The sequence below is a fragment of the Cynara cardunculus genome (genome assembly GCF_001531365.2).
Source record: "Cynara cardunculus var. scolymus isolate 2C chromosome LG 17, CcrdV1, whole genome shotgun sequence".
NCBI lineage: Eukaryota > Viridiplantae > Streptophyta > Magnoliopsida > Asterales > Asteraceae > Cynara > Cynara cardunculus.
The window spans coordinates 23,599,871-23,617,689 of NC_037544.1; the positions used below are offsets into that span (position 1 = coordinate 23,599,871).

The following is a 17,819-nucleotide window of genomic DNA, read 5'->3' on the forward strand; positions in this document are numbered from 1 at the left end:
TATCTTTACATCACCTCGATCAATAATTTCACGAATCAGGTGATATCTTCTTAGTATATGCTTAGAGCGCTGATGTGACCTTTGTTCTTTTGCTTGAGTTATGGCACCCTCGTTGTCGCAATAGATCTCGACAGGGTCACATATGCTAGGAACTACCCCAAGGACAGAGATGAATTTCTTCATCCAAACAACTTCCTTTGCGGCGTCTGACGTTGCAATGTACTCTGATTGTGTAGTTGAGTCTGCTATAGTGCTTTGTTTGTAGCTCTTCCAACTCACAGCACCTCCGTTTAACACAAACACATATCCTGATTGTGATTTAAAGTCATCATGGTCAGTCTGGAAACTAGCATCTGTGTATCCTTGGATACACAAATCTCTTTCTTCACCTCTATATGGTAAAAACATATCCTTAGTTCTTCGCAAGTATTTCAGGATATTCTTTACTGCTACCCAATGAGCATCACCTGGGTTTGACTGATATCTGCTCGTCATGCTTAAAGCATACGATACGTCCGGTCTAGTACATAGCATGGCATACATTATTGAACCGAGGCTGAAGCATAGGGAACACCGTTCATGCGGTTCATGTCCTCTTTAGTACTAGGACATTGAGTTCTACTCAGTTGTATGCTGTGTACCATTGGCAAGTTTCCTCTCTTGGAACCCTCCATCTTGAAGCGTTTCAAGATTTTGTCAATGTATGTACTTTGGCTTAATCCAATTAAGCGCTTAGATCTATCACGATAGATTTTTATGCCAAGAATATATGCCTCTCCTAAATCATTCATCGCGAAACATTTCCCCAACCATGTTTTTACTTCCTTAAGTGTTGGGATGTTGTTTCCGATAGTATATCATCGACATATAGGATTATGAATACTATTATGCTCCCACTGACCTTCTTGTATACACAAGGTTCATCTTCGTTTTTTTATGAAACCAAATTCCTTGATTTTCTCGTCAAAACGAAGGTTCCAACTACGAGATGCTTGCTTCAGTCCATATATAGACTTCTGCAATTTACATACCTTACCAGGATACTTTGGATGTTTAAAACCTTCTGGTTCTACCATGTACACGTCCTTGCTTAAGGATCCGTTAAGGAATGCGGTTTTAACATCCATTTGCCATATCTCATAGTCATGATATGCAACTATGGCAAGTAGGATCCTGTTCGATTTTATCATAGCTACTGGAGAAAAGGTTTCATCATAATCTACTCCTTGAGTCTGTGTGAAACTTTTTGCTACCAACCTAGCTTTATAGGTATGTACAATCCCATCCATGTCAGTTTTCTTTTTGAATACCCATTTGCATCCTACGATTTTGCAGCCGACAGGTGCATCTACCAAGTTCCAAACTTGGTTATCTGCCATGGATTGTATTTTGGCCTCCATGGCATCATGCCATTTATCAGATTCCAAACCTGATACTGCTTCCTGGTAGGTGACTAGTTCATCATGAACCATGTCATTTCCAATAAGATAACCATATCTTTCAGGCTCAAGACGGTTCCTACATGATTTTCGGATTGTTTGTATCTCGTCATTTACCTCTACAACTTGTTGAGGTTGATCATCTCGTTGTTGGTCAGGGTCAACCATTGTCTCATCTTGTGGTTCTTGAGTTTCCTCCAGATCTACTGTATACCCCGTTGTGGTTCTTGATAGAAAATCATTTTCTAAGAACTCACTGCGTCGCGCAACAAAGATTTTGTTCTCGTTGGGTTTGTAGAAATAATATCCAATAGCCTCTTTTGGATATCCCACAAAGATGCGTTTTTCAGACCTCGGGTCAAGCTTTTTAGAAGCCTCTTGCTTAACATAAGCATTACAAACCCTTATTCTCATATAAGACAGTTTTGGGATTTTCCCAGACCACAGTTCATATGGAGTCTTTTCGGTCCTTTTGATTGGTGCATTATTTAGTATTCGGGCAGCTGTTTCTAGGGCATATCCCCAAAAACTCTTTGGCAGAGTGGTACAACTCATCATAGAGCGAACCATGTCTAACAAGGTTCTATTTCTCCTTTCGGACACACCATTATGTTGTGGTGTTCCCRGAGGAGATAGTTGGGATACTATCCCACAATCTCTTAGATGTTCAATAAACTCTTGGCTTAAATATTCACAACCTCGTTCAGACCGAAGTACTTTTATTTTCTTGCCAAGTTGATTCTCTACTTCATTTTGAAACTCTTTGAATTTTTCAAAGCTTTCAGATTTATTTTTCATTAGGTAAACATACCCGTATCTACTGAAGTCATCAGTAAATGTTATGAAGTAGCAATGTCCATTTCTTGTGACTGAACTAAAAGGCCCACATATATCAGTATGAATGACTCCTAAAAGTTCTGTAGCTCTTTCAAGCTTACCTTTAAAAGGTGCCTTAGTCATCTTTCTTAATAAAGAAGCCTCACATGTGTCACATGAATCATCACATGATTCCAATACTCCGTCTGCCTGGAGTTTGGCTATGCGTTTCTTGTTTATATGTGTAAGACGACAATGCCACAAGTAGGTTTGATTCAAGCCTCRCTTGATYYRTTTATTGTTTAYATTGWATATTGATTCATAATTACAACTATTTTGAATATCAATTTCATAAATACCATTCCGTGGTTTCGCCACGAAATACAAAACATTGTCAAGATAAGCTGAAATTGTATTGTTGCTGAAAGTAAACATAAATCCAATCTGTTGTAATTGAGAAAATAAAACTATGTTCCTAGTAATGCTAGGTACATATGAACACTTGCTAAGTGATAAAGTAAGGCCATTTGGCAGATCCATATCATATGTGCCTTGAGCAACAACGGCTACCTTAGCTCCATTGCCCATTCTCAGTTCCATTTGGCCTGGTTTCATCATCTCTTCACTTCTTAGTCCCTTTGAAGTAGTACATATACGAGTACCACATCCGATATCCAATACCCAGAAATCATAGTCAGAAATGAATGAATCAATGATAAATATACCTGAAGTTCCAACTGTGTCAGCCTTCTTCTTCCTATTCTCTGCCAGTAGGGCTGGGCAGTTTCTCTTCCAGTGCCCCTTTTGGTTGCAGTTGAAGCAAACTACATCATCAGGAATCTTTCCTTTGCCCTTGTTTTTGTTAGAGCTTCCAACTTTAGTTTTACTCTCGGCTACCCAATCCTTTTCTTAGTTATCCCACCTTTAGGCTTGATCATCAAGACTTGTTTCGGTTTAGGGGTTTCCAACTTGGGAATACTTCTTTCAGCAGTTATAAGCATGCCGTGAAGCTCTATGAGAGACTTTTCTAAACCATTCTTATTATAGTTCATAACAAATTGGTCATATGATTTAGGCAAGGAATTGAGAACCAAGTCGATTGCCAATTTCTTATTTAGTGGGAAACCAAGACGGGTTAATCGGTCAACATACCCTTTCATTTTTCAGACCTGGGTATCGACCGGTGAACCCTTAGTCATCATACAGGCATGCAATGTCCTGCTTGTGTCAAACCTCTCTTGCCTGGCTTGTTGTTGGAACATAGATTTCAATGAAGAAATTTTTCCCAAGCATTCATGTCCTCATGATCCCTCAATAACTCAGGAGTCATAGTGGCAAGCATGAGACATGCCACATCCAGTGAGTCGTTCTGATGCCTTTCAAAGGCACCCCTGACTTCAGCGGATGCAGTTCTAGCAGGAGCGTTTGGAGGGGGGTTTTCTAGAACGTAGAGCTTCTTTTCATGCTTAAGGACAACCCTTAAGAAGCGAAACCATTCGAGGAAGTTCGTCCCGTTCAACTTTTCTTTTTCAAGGACAAACCGGAGTGCAAATTGGGACAAGTTGTTTGTGGTTGAGTCTGGGTTTGGAGTGGATGCAGACATCTACAATATCCAAGTTCGATTTTAGTCTGACTTTTAAAATCTCAAATTAAATAAAATAACCTTTCAAAAATCAATTTTATTTGAGCTAAGATCCATATTTCATCTATTTCTTCAAATGGTATTGCACTGTCTGAGAAATAAGTTATTTAGGTAGGAATCATCCAATTATGTTCAACATAACTCTTAGGTGATCGTGAGATTCTATTTAATATATCATATATCAAATAGACACGTTTAATCTCACTTCAACGCCTTAAAAATACTTATAGAAGGTCAATTCAGATACTATGATATTTTTAAGTAAACTAACCATACTAAGGTATCGTGATCCCACCTAATTTCTCAATTCAGGTTTAATGGGATCAGTCGTCCAAAACACGACTATTCAAGTGAGTGACCAAGTGCAACTTTCACTTGAATCTCGTAGTCTCGGCACCCTGTCTCACATTACTATCATCCGATATGATAGGCCAGGCACTAATCATACTGGAATCTGTAATACTTGACAAGTACCTTAAATGGGTGGCGTTTAGTTTACGTTTGGAAAGGTTTAAATTTTAGAAAAACATTTTCTAATTACTTTTAAAACGTTTGATTTTATCTCTAAAATTAAAATCCTTTTGTTTTAAAAGTTTACTCGTAAAAATCGGTTTGATTTTTGATAAACATTATTATTTTAAAATATCGCATTTTAATTACCGATTTTTGCATTTGATTTTTAAAATGTTTTGCAATTATCATAGCAATAATAAAAGCAATAAACAAATATATAAAAAAAACAAACACAAAATAAACAACCACAAGATAATATATGGATTTGCCCCTAATGTGGTGTTGTGAGCCAACACAACAACCACGGTCAAACTAAAGACGTCTTCAAGCTCCCACTGGCCTTACCATCTTGGTGAACTCCAGGGACTCCGTCTTCTTTGGAATGTCGTCTTCGTTGATTTAAATAAATACAACATAATTCTTATTCTATTTACATTTGTCCTATCTAGAAAATTAAAATTAAAAATTACAACCCATGCAATTAATACATTTTAATTTTCCGTCAAAAATAAATAAATAAATCAACCACGGTCCTGTCGGGGCAATCCATATATTTCACAATTTAAATATTAAACATAATATAAAACAAAAAAAAGTTGGTACAATTAAATAAACATTAAATAATTGACCAAAAACAAAAATAATTAACAATGGAAATTAATCGGGATTTTAAAAGATCAAATCTAACAAGATTTTTATTAAAATCCAAATAACATATTTGGTTTTAATTAGTCCATAATTTAATTTTAAACCAACCCTAACTTTAAACGAAATTCGGCCCAAAGTTTTAACTTAAAACCAGCCCAATCATTTAAATTGAAAAAACAAGTTTTTAATTAATAATAAGCCCAAACATTTTAATTTAAAATGGCTTAAAAACAGGCCCAAAGAAGTAGCCAAAAGAAGTCTCGGCCTATTTAAGGTTTTATTAGAACCGGCCCAACTGATTTCTTCGAAATCCTTTCAAAAATAAAATCCCGTTTAATGACATTTCGTTTTAACTACTTCCGATTAATCGGAATAATTGTCAAAGTGGCTCTGATACCACTGTTGGGTTTTAGTTTGCGAAAATAACCGGATTAAACGCAGTGGAAAAACAGAACCCGGTTACAAAAACGTTTAGAAAATATTATCTAAATAAAACCCAAAGCCGGATCCATTGACAATTAAAACGAATCTACACAAACCATAGGGTGTTTAAAATATTTACCTTGTGGTTGAAATTGAAACTTTGATGTAGCACTTAGAAACCAAATCAGGTTTCCTCTATCAGTTGTCCACACACTAACACGCTTGGAACTTCCACCGGGTGCTAGCCCAAAGAATCCTAATTCTATAATTGTATCGTAAGGGTTTTGAGGCTACAACTAGTTATCAGAACTCAATCCTCTACTTTGGTTTAGCCCCTAAGCCTATTTATATGGTCAGTCTTCGAGATTGACCATAACTCTTAATATGGCTTAATCATTATCTAAAATGATTATTCATTTATCTAATAATATCTTATATAATTATCTAAAAACATTTAAGATAATTATATACATATTTATAGATTAAACCCTGTAATTATAATAATCACAAAACGGCATACATGTTTGGATTCTTTTTCTTTAGTGGAAGCATTAGTGTTCTTTGTGTGCGACCCTTTAGATTTACATGGCTCGTTGGTAGTGTATCTGGGTGACACGTGTCATGGTTATAACATACAACTTACAGTTCCAATGAGCTAACTGGTTGCACAAACATTAAACATCTGTGTTAAATTCATAAACTATTATTACATTGGATCTTTATCCTGTTTTTGCTGGATATTCGTTAAGTAGTGATGGATTAGTCTTGAAGCAGTATAACAGTAAATTTATAAGGATAGCACACAGGAGAGAGGATTTCAGATTTTTTTCTTAGGAATATAACTTTATTACTAATGACTATTATATCTATCTGCGATTTGGTAATATATAATAATTCCTTATTTACCATTGGTTTTATGCTGATTCAATCTGCAGGCCCTGCCCTTGTACTTGGATAAGATTTTCAATCAAGTTGTTGCAATTGTGCTCTCTGTAACTTTTGTTCTGTTTTTTGGAGAGGTAGATTGGAATGGTCACAATCCAGCTTGAAAGCTTTTGTTGTTGCTTCATTCTCATTTATATGTCTACATTTAGGCCAACTGATTTTTCCCAACAGGTTATTCCACAAGCAATATGTACCAGATATGGTCTTGCTGTTGGAGCAAATTTTGTTTGGCTTGTGCGTATTTTGATGATAATTTGTTATCCAATTGCTTATCCTATTGGCAAGGTAAGTTTTACTTTGAGAAGAAATTGTTGATGCAACAACCGCTTACAGCCTCTTATATCTCGAATATTGATTACCTAATCCAGCCAGATTACATGCTTAATAGTTTACAGCACTTGTCTTCATGAGTAGAAGAAAGGGTGAATGATGAAAAAGAAGATAGTTTGTTGCATGCCTAGTAATTGCGTAAAACTTAGTTTAGAATCATCAGTTGTCTTAGAAAATAGATAAATTTGATAATGTTTTGAAGACATCCATTTAATATGGTCTTTCCCTTGATGCCATCTTCAAAAGGAACACTTATCAAAGCATAGGAAGTTCAGATAGATGTCTGATGCCTGCATTGCAGAAGAATTCTATAAGCTTTATTGCCTAAGGCAACAAACAAGTGGAAAATGGAACCTTCCATACAGCCCAGGGTTTCAATAATAGATGTATTCTTAGTGAGAGCTTATTGCATAACCTTGAAACTCCAGAATACGATGATCCTATGCAAAAAACATGTTTGCTTGCTATTCAATACATTTTAGTTAACCTGGGTATGCTTTATCTGGATGCATTGAACAACAACATAAATGAGATGAAGTGAAACAAAGCAATGCTTTAGCAGGGTTGCAGCAGCTTTGAATAGGGCTCTGTGCTTTTGCAACCCAACTATCCTGTCTTAAGGCCTTATCAATAATTTTGTTTTCTTATATTGTCTCTGTCATGAGTCTTGTATCTAAACTGACTTGAGCAAAAACCCTTACACTTCTCCCATCTCTTTGTAATATATCCATGATAAATAAACTGCAAGTAAAGTAATTAGCTTTTAGATATTTTACTCTGCCTTTTGGTTCCAACACATGCATACCATTCTATTCTTGTCGTATTCCACTTAAAAGCAGGTGGACACATTCTAATTTTACGTTTATCAGCCATGCACATATATGCAAGCTTATGTTTATTCTTTTTTGTATTTCAGATTCTTGACTTGGTATTAGGACATAATGATGCGCTATTTAGACGAGCTCAATTGAAAGCCCTTGTTTCCATACACAGTCAGGAGGTTAACAAATTTTAATTATCTATATCTTAAATGGCATAACTATTAGATGGTCTTGCAATCTACTTGTTTAGTTCCAAAAGTCCAGATTGACACGCATATTCAATATGCCTCATTCTCTGCTCAATGGCATGGACTCATTGCTGTTTCAGGCTGGCAAGGGGGGTGAACTCACTCATGATGAGACGACGATAATCAGTGGAGCGCTAGATTTAACTGAAAAGGTATCAAGACTTTAACATGCATTTTGGTCATTCGACTTAAACTTGCATTTTGAATCACCATAAACTGTTGTAATTTTGAATCACATGTTTCTATTCCATCAGCTTGTTTCACATTTTTGCTTTGTAATTAATCTTTATCAAAATTCTGTTTTTTTGGTTGACTACAATCTTTAATGTTCTTATATAATCTCTTGATTACTGATTGTGAACTCGCTGGTGTAGATTGTCACACCTAGTGCATGGATTCTAATGAATGCTAGGTTGTGTGATGTGATATGGCTCCCCTTTCTCCTCTTTGACTTTTGGATTCTCAATGTAATTGTTTGTTACTTCTTTTCCTGTGTATTTATGAAGTAGGATCTAAAGCAATGGCCTATTGATGTCTAAACCTTTTGCTGTTATTTCCCCGTGGAGGGGCACTTGTAGACTGGCCCCATTTGGTTTGTAGGATTGGATAGGATTTCGAGGGATTTGGAATTCAATTCCATTCCAATCCTATGTTTGGTTTGAAGGATTGCTTGAATTTGAAATCTCGGGATTTCATTGAAATCCCACAAACATGGGATTTAGAAATCCCATGGGCATGCATGTAATTTACGTGAATAAATTTATGAGTTCAAACATGGGATTTATTTTTAATAGTGAGTTCAATAAATTTATGTCTGAAAATAGAATGCTAAATAAGTTTTCATGTAATTTATGTCAGAATGGAATGTTGAATAAGTTTTCATGAGCATGCATGATAGAAAAATGTAGTTTTTAAAACCTTAGGTGTCCAGGACACCTTACGTGCATCTCAACTAATCCCATGGGGCCCTGAACTTAACAGCCTGGAAAACTCTGGCTGCCCTTGAGGGACTCGAATTGGTGACCACTGGGGAGCAAACCCAAGGCCTAACCAGTTGAGCTACCCCTAAGCAGTAATAGAATGGTGTTGTCGAAGACAAAAACGGTCATTCGCTGGACGTAAACGTACACCTTTGATTCACTATTATGTTGCTCATTGTTTGTTGGGGGATGCTAATTTAACTGCCGGTTTAATTAGCCTTTTGCCCTCTTCAATCTATGCCAGGAAAATTCCCTTGTCTTCATTTTTTCATGCTCCACTATTTTCTGCCATCCCAAAATATTAGGTTTCGTCTGTTACTCACATTACATGACTCCAAACAAGCTAATCTTGTTCCCAAGTCCCTTAAATGATGTTTCTTTGCCAACTGTAAATCTATGTGATCAATGCTATCTGTCAATGCCCCTTTTGATCTTGCTTCATGGTCTTTTTTGATGTTATCTGTTTATTGGCTCAAACCTAGTTCCTTATGCTCTCAAGTATGTATCCATTCCCCTATCTGAAGTTGTGATACACTTCACCCATAGTATATTGAATAGTTTTTGTATTTTTTTCACCAACAGCCCCTCCTCCTGGGTTTTGTCTTGAGCAAATCATTTTCATCTTATGTATAATATATTGAATAATTTTTGTATTTTTTTCACTCGGTGTTCATAATTTTCTGATTAATTTTCATTTTATTTAATATATTCATTTAGTATTTGTTTACAAGATTTATAACTAGTAGTTTTATGATTTTTATGACTTTCATAATTCAATATGGAATTATGTGTTGTTATGAGTTTCATAAATTGTTTTGGTTTTTTATTATGGAGGCATACACCTTAGTCCGACTCAAGGCTTACACCTGCGCTACTAAGGGAAAACATCTTGCATCTAGTTTTCGTCTTTTAAAACATTGTTTCTATTCCCATGCTTTGAGGAAGGGCACTCATACTTGCACCTAATAGCCGATCTAAAGTTTCTCTCGTATATATTGCTATTACACCAAACTCCTCGAGCATATGCCATTAACAGTTATCCTATCCGTAGGAATGTGCGTGTGCAAGAAGCTCTCTGATATCATGGTTGGCTTCAAGCTTTTGTGTTATACATTGTTTTCCTTGCCTTGTTAAGTTTTTCGATTTTGCAATCTAATTCTTCACATAATAATATATCATTTGCTTCATCATATGTAGAGAATTACTCTTAAGTAATTCTTTTTTGACTTGTTATCAGACTGCACAGGAGGCTATGACGCCAATCGAATCCACCTTTTCCCTGGACGTCAATTCAAAGTTGGACTGGTGAGTTTTCTTCCTCTACATCATGATATTAACTTTATGTTTTAATCATTAGACCATTCTTTGGTGCTACATATATGTACATATCTTATAACCTAATTATAGGCTATTAATTAGGGTAATATAGGTTGTCTATAGCCAAACTCAATCACAAATGAAATTGAAAACCGGTCAAACAAGTTATAAATTAGGATGTTGGTAGATAATCGACTGATCGAGTCCAGAATGGATTGAAATGACGAATATATCCTCAAAGGGGAGCTATAGCCAAGTAAATACATATACCCGTGATGTTTATGCATAAAAATGAGTCCTAAACTTTGTTGGGCGTTGTGATGCACATTCAAGTTGTATGCGTAAAAAAAATAGCGTAGTTATGCGTTACACTCTACAAATAAAATAGATGATAAATTAAAATGAGACTAATTATAGTTAGTGGGACGTACATAGCTTGGATTCGGATACCAAGCCAAGTAAAACAACCCACTAAACTGAACCATATGATATCGATGTTGAGGAAGTTCCAACCCCTTCCCAACCAGCTCAACCTGTTATTATGATAAGTCATGATGAATCGAAGCGAAACCAGAGATATCCGAGCCAGAACCTCAAAGTCCTAACTTAGTTATGTTTGACATACATAAAGTTGTGGGTCTTTGGTATGAGCATAACTGCTATAGTCGGCTAGTCAGGTGGATCGACCAAAAGTTACTAATAAGTTGTAGACCAATAATGGCTATAGGTAAAGACAAAATAATGTATCTTAAAATCATGGAAAAGGAAGTGAATGTGAGGATGTGTACCTACTGAACCAAGTCAGCATATGGGTGATGTACAAGCCTAGTTTCTGGGCACATCTGATGGAAAAAACTCATGTCATGTCATATTGAGCCTCGCTAGAGCATCTCCAACAAATTCTCCAAAAGTTTTCCAAAATGGAGAACCAAAGTTCAAAATCTCTAAAAAAATGCATTCAACTCCGACAAATTTTCTATTTTGGAGATTACATCATTAATTATATTTTTAAAATATATCATACATTTAATTAAATATTATTTCTCCCTCATAAACATTTCATTTCAAGGTTACCTATTGGTGGAATATAATAAAAAATTATCTCTCTCATGGTAATCATTTTTGGAGTGATCTCCAAATTTGGAGAAATTTACACTCTCTCTCCTACTTTCTCCATTTTGGAGAATCCCTTGGAGCAAAAAATTGCCCAAAATCCCCATTTTCTCCATTTCGGAGAATCTGTTCGAGATGCTCTTAGGTACCCATTGCAAGAGTGAACACAAGGATGGAACCAAGTATTAGGGGGGTTTTGGAACCCTTTAAGTAAGATGCAAGTGCAAACTATTGCCTACTATCGTGAGTCATTTCCTCTATCTTTTATTTTGTCCAAGTTGTATGGTTGTTTTCTTTGGGTTTCCTATTCCATCTAGGGTGTTGGATGTGTAAATGATCTTTATAATCATCTAGCATGCTTATAGAGGTTGTACCATAGCCTGGAAATCAAAAGGATCACACAACCACCCTTGAAATTCCCCATGGTCAGTGCCATTTTCGGATTGGATTCCACACCGGTCGTGCAAACCCCCTGGACCACCTCGCATGGTTCGTGCTGTTTTTGCTCTACCCATCGTGGACCATGCAAATCTTCTGGAATCCCTCACACGCTCGTGCCTGGTTTTCCCTTGGTTTGTTATGTGTCATGCCCTCTCGTCCAGAACTTTATCCACCATTTTTCTTCTGTTATATCCTTCCTCTCTTTTGATTTGAATAACACCATATCAAAGGACTATAAAACGGTATCACAAACTGTACTGTGCTGGTCGCGCAGATTGTAAGTTAGGCAAGGAAAACTCCTGTTCCAAAGAACCATAAGACAACAACCAAGTGAAACTCCTATTCCAAAGAACCATACAACGACATCCAAATAATAGAGCCTCCCCCTCAGCGAGCCCTGCCAATAATTGTAATAACTGATGAATAAGAACCTAAAGTAAAAGAGCCTGAACAACCTTTTGTCAGTCAAATCCTTCAATTATTTTCATGAAGTCTGGATAGGGTACTGAAATTCAGAGTCAAGTGCCACAACATTTGTACTATAATCAAGGATAAGGGTGTGTACATATGGCATGTAGCAAAGGTGATAAAGAATGGAGTGATGACCTTTATGCCCGAGATAGGTGCTTGGTTAGCAAGTCGACTTCATTTAATTGCACATTTGGCTACTGAGATGGGCATTTTCCCTATGAAATATGGTTGTCATCGTTACACAATTCAGGCCGAGTGATGGACTTTTTGTGATGGTCTATTTGTGATGGTCGGTTGGTTTTTGATAGGTAGGTAGTTTTTTGGTAGTAGTGATGTTTGTTATGGTGGTACAAAGAAGTTGGGAAAGTCTTTCTTAATAACATGTTGTTATAAAGTATGTATGGAAGTAAATGGTGATATGTGATCACCAAGTGAAATCTTTTGTATGTTCATGAGCCTCTTGGTATCCACTATGTATGCAATAAAAGGTTTGTAAGAACAGTGAGAATGTGTTAAACAAAAAGTAACTTCCCATGATATGAATAAGAATAGATATGTTAGCAAGTTAAAAATATTGCGGATATGTAAATTATGATGATAACCATATATGCTACATTATCAAATGCTAAAGTAACATGTAACATTTACTACCTATCAAAGAAATGCTACATATGGAAGGGAACAACATAGGGCAGAAACTAGCATTGTTTACCCCTAGAACCTCAAGGAAAAAGAAATAAATAGGAACCAAGATATGGAGTAATGCTAAGAAATGTGCTACCGCTGTAATGAAATAAACACAGGAAGAAAGGATTAGCTTATTTAATGAACGGAAATATTGCCAAAGAAAATGAAATAGGTGCTCTAGAGGAAACAAGTTTGGTACTTTCAAAAGAAATCAATTATAAAACTCTTGTGAGTACTCACCCTACAGTTCTTAAGGGAGAATATAACTAGATCAACGTAAAACTTGGATTGGGTTATGGGCATGGAAAGCCGTTTTGAAACATGCCAGTGTGCTGAAACTCAATAAAATATGCTACCACCTTACTTCAAGAAGACACTTACATTGGTGGAATACACTTAGGGCAATAAAAGGAGTAACGAAAGCAACGTCAATGCCATGGAATCAAGCTAAGGAATCTTTCTAGGTTGAATACTGCTTGATGATGGATAGAAGGCGGATGGAGCAGGAATTTGAGACAAGGGAGCCTAATATGTAATTCAATTCATTGAAGAGGCTAGATTTGCTAAAAATGGAGTTGCAACAAGAAAGCAAGGTTGAATAATCAGAAGTTCAGTAAATCGGAATTAATCAAGAAATATCAAACCATTGGATATATCATAGGAGGGTTGTTTATTCATGATATAAATTTCTTTTTGGAGTATGACTTGGTTATATCATCGTTATTATGATAGTTCTGAATTCTTGATATTTCTCTAGCCTATACTTTACTAAAAATTCTGTAAAATTTTGAAAATTCAGTAAATATTTTTTTTTCTTTGACTGTTCGTTCTCCGAGAGTTTGTTAATTGATAATGGTTCTGTATTTCATTCACCAATTAATGTCAGGGAGGCAATGGGAAAAATTCTTGCACGTGGTCATAGCAGAGTTCCAGTATACTCAGGAAATCAAAGAAATATTATTGGCCTTCTGCTGGTGGATTGCTCTTATAATCTTCGGTTACTTCCATTTTTGCATATTTCACGTGGCTATAGATAGTAACGCCTCCTATTTCCATCTCTGATGAATCAATCGTAGGTCAAAAGTCTTCTTACTGTACGCGCTGAAACGGAGACACCAGTAAGTGCTGTTTCTATTCGGAGAATTCCAAGGTGGGCCCTACTTTTCTCATACTTTTCTCATTTTCCGGTTTCTCCTTTTGGTCTTTCAAATAGCTCTGCTTTTCTTTACTTCACATAATTTAGCAAAAGACACAGTTTTAGAAATGTGTAATTATTATGCTTTCTAGTTAACTAGATAAAATTTTTACCGTTAATATTAGAGGGAGTATAAAAAGTTTCCATCTATAATAAAGGGTAGAATTGGAAAGCAAACATGTATATTGGGACAGAGGGAGCGTATGAATTATGCTGACTTTATTTATCGGCCAGGGTTCCAGCGGACATGCCTCTATATGATATACTGAATGAGTTCCAAAAGGGAGGCAGCCATATGGCGGCCGTAGTAAAAACTAAAGGGAAAATTAGAAAACCTCCATCACTTGAAGAAAAGAATGAAGAGAGAACAGTAAGCAGTAAAGATTTTCAATCTACAACTCCAAGGTCATCAAAGCATGGAGAGAAAGGCGAAAACATAATAATTGACATGGACAAGTCTGCGAGTCAGACTACACATACATCATCAAAGACAAACGGCATGCCTTATTCATTGGAGGACATCGAAGAAGGTGAAGTGATTGGCATAATCACCTTGGAAGACGTATTTGAGGAACTTCTGCAGGTTCACTTACACTCCACTCTCTATATCTTACTTGCTTGTTTTATCTTTTAGTACTGCTACTTCTGCAAGCCATTGGCCTTCATGTAAACAGTTTCTCTACCAGTCTAGAGGTAGGGTCTGTATACACCTTACCTTCTCCAGACCCCACCTCTATGGGATTTATTGGTTTGGTTCAGTTTAATTTTTGAAAAATTAAACCCTTGTTAAACATTGATGTATATATGATTTTCTTTTGGCTGCTGATCTTAATATTTCCATCTAGAATTCTGAAAATGACTTGGTACTTGATACTAGGAAAGAGAGTAGGAGCACCTACAGTTGAAAGAATGTTACTTTTCTGTAGAATGTACTTGCCTTTTAGTCCTCCATTCATTACGAGCTTCATTAATATCACCACATGATGGACTTTTCTATCGATCCAGGAGGAGATTGTGGATGAGACAGACGAATTTGTTGATGTACATAAAAGGTATTTAATGGATTTTTTATGCATATTGTTGTGTCCAGAAAGAAGGATAAACACACCAATATTTTGTTCTTTACAGGATACGAGTAGCAGCAGCAGCAGCTGCTTCATCAGTAGCCCGTGCTCCATCGATTCGAAGATTAACTGCCTTGTCTGCTCAGAAAGCGGCTGTAAGCTGTGTTCTCATTATGCTAAAATTTTATGAAGATAGTAATATTCTTGTTATGTAAAAAATTGTATGTTTAAGTTATGATCATAGGTTCCCTGTCAGTGGAAAGAAATTTGATACTAACTGGAAAAAAGGGCTGTCAAAATACAAACAGTTTACTTACATAATGAAAACAGCCAAAATAACCAACTAAAACCACTCTCACTTTACTGGTAAGAGTCTCGGTAAGAGTCACCACTCTCACTTTACTGGTAAGATTCTCGGTCATCGAAATAGCATAGGATAAGCATCTCTTACTCGGTTAGAAAAATGGCAGGATAAGATTGGTGGTAAAGACCAGCATCTATGACCGGCTAGGGGCTGTTTACTCTTTTTTTCCTATTAGGCCCTGTATGGGTTAAGTTGTCAATCCGAATAAATTTGTTTGTTTAAGGGACAAGTGACTGACAGGTTTATGGGAGGCAAAAAGAGAGGGTTGGATTATTTCTGGACATTTCTTGTATTAATTTGTTTGAGTATCTTAATGGGGACAAGTGATGGGTTGTGGCTTATTCCATATAACCGTTTTTGGCTAAATGGCTTAATGATTAAGCCATAAAGAAACGATCCTGTATGGCTGAGTGAATAAGCAGCCCAACCCACTAAGCTCATTAATCTGTAATGAGCAGCCCCTAAGCGTTTCTTACCCGGTAGGAGGCATCAAGTGTTTAGTTACCCGGTAAGAGACGGTAAGAAAGGGCGTTTGACCTAGTGGTATGCGAGTCCTTGGCCTCCTAGGAGGTCAAGGGTTCAAACCTCACCAAAGATGAGGAGGGTGTGTGAGTTTATTTGTTCTATTTGCCGTATATAAATATTATATACTTCAAAGAAAAAAAAGGGACAGTGAGTTTTTGGTAAACGGCCCCTTAGTTTAAAGACCTTAAATGAGTTTTCAGTTAGGAGAATAACGTTTAAAACCTCTTTTCAACTCGATGACCTTCTATCAACATGCCTCTAGTATTGCTTGATTTTGACTCAAGTCTTTGTTGGGGTTGAATGACCTTCTTTCAGTTTTCTTTTAAACCCATGACCTTCTAATAAGTTTTAGAATGCCCACTAATTAAAATTGTAGAAGGTTATGCTCTTAATAAAATTTCCATTTAAAGGTTATTAAGCAAAATAATCCGTCTCTGATGATTGCTCTTTTTTAAATACCAGGGAGGCCAAAGTAAGCTAGGACAAACTCCGAGGAAGTCTCGTGAGGATGATTCTACTTGGTTGAAGTCCCAGGGAACTATGAACGAGCCCTTACTTGGGAACAAGACCTGAAATGCACTCGATCTTGCAAATATCAAACATTAGATCAATTTCAAGCAGGCGCATCTGTACGGGTCTGCATAGCTTGGCTGATCACAAAATAAGAGGAGTCTTGTGTAATTTCCTCTACTTTTGATTCATTATGAATATAGGTAGGCATTCACATTAGTTTTGTACTTGGGTCAAAATATTGTATAGTTGATGCTTTTATGCAGCAAGCAAGCGATTCGATTACTAGTAATTGCAATGTGTGTGACATCACTCCCGAGCTTAGTATTAGCAGCATTAGGGTTGGTGTATGTAGTCTAGTATTGTCTCGTTCCAATGTCATGTCGGGTAAAGGAACCGAGCGACTTGGCCAGGCTGCATACGACCAATGTGAGTGGAGGGTATGCTTGGCCGGCATCTGACGACCACACGTCTTGATAAATCAATTTCTAGAGCTCATTTTTGTAGTGAGATAAAAACATACGAATTAGCAAACACATTTTGGTGGTCTCCTCCCTCCAATTTGAAGCAATAGGTTATTTTTGTTTGCGTTCAAATTCTTATAATCATTCGGTAAGCATTCGTTGTAGCTTTCTACTTGATTATATAAAACATCATCACAGGTTCGTTGGAAGGACATACACAGTTGTATGGTCATGAAACCTCGTTATATACTTGTGCTGCTGCTTAGCATTACTATCTTGACACCTTGCACATCATTTGTTGATCCGCAACCGCAACGTCCATATTGATCGTGGGTTCGCTTGTCATTATGCTTTTTTGGTATGAGCCATGTAATATGGGGTTTAAGACAAGTGATTTCTCCCCTACAGAGAGGTATCTCTTATGAAAACACAACACTTACGGCGAGCGGGGATGGAAATGGAACGGGTAATACATCTCCGTCCCCGTTAAATAAAAACCACAAAAAAAAAATCCTATTTTATAATAAAATTTTCAATGAATCATCACTAAATTTATTACTAGTATTAAAAATCAAATATATTTCTTATATACTAATAATAATAAAGATATATAAAAATGTATATACTACACAAAAGTTTAATCTGGGTCAGATTAAGGGCCAATAATGTCATCTCCAATCCAACCCTCCTTCGTATATGAAACTAAACCCCATCTCACCTTGTTACCCTCCAAGCGGGGAATCCTTGCCCTGTTTTTTTTTTTTTTTCTCATGATAAGAGCTTGTAAGCTCTTGCCATAAAATTTATAGGCTTATTCAGATTTAGTTGTATTATGTGTGTATGATTTAGATGTAGAACATGTA

At 36.5% G+C, this 17,819-nt stretch overlaps 1 protein-coding gene across 3 annotated transcripts in view; it reads left to right on the forward strand.

The window, feature by feature from the left end:
• LOC112500136 (DUF21 domain-containing protein At4g14240-like) overlaps window positions 1-16,775 on the forward strand; it is a 34,120-nt gene extending 17,345 nt beyond the window's left edge. Inside the window, exons 4-14 of one of the 3 annotated variants that reach the window (XM_025103455.1) lie at window positions 6,417-6,500; window positions 6,598-6,711; window positions 7,673-7,756; window positions 7,906-7,977; window positions 10,043-10,110; window positions 13,721-13,808; window positions 13,911-13,984; window positions 14,264-14,612; window positions 15,035-15,081; window positions 15,158-15,248; window positions 16,445-16,775. In XM_025103455.1, coding sequence (XP_024959223.1) covers window positions 6,417-6,500; window positions 6,598-6,711; window positions 7,673-7,756; window positions 7,906-7,977; window positions 10,043-10,110; window positions 13,721-13,808; window positions 13,911-13,984; window positions 14,264-14,612; window positions 15,035-15,081; window positions 15,158-15,248; window positions 16,445-16,555 — 1,182 coding nt within the window. In that variant the 3' untranslated portion in view covers window positions 16,556-16,775. The other 2 variants (XM_025103456.1, XM_025103457.1) reach the window with 2 other exon arrangements.
• The last annotated feature ends 1,044 nt before the right edge of the window (window positions 16,776-17,819 follow it).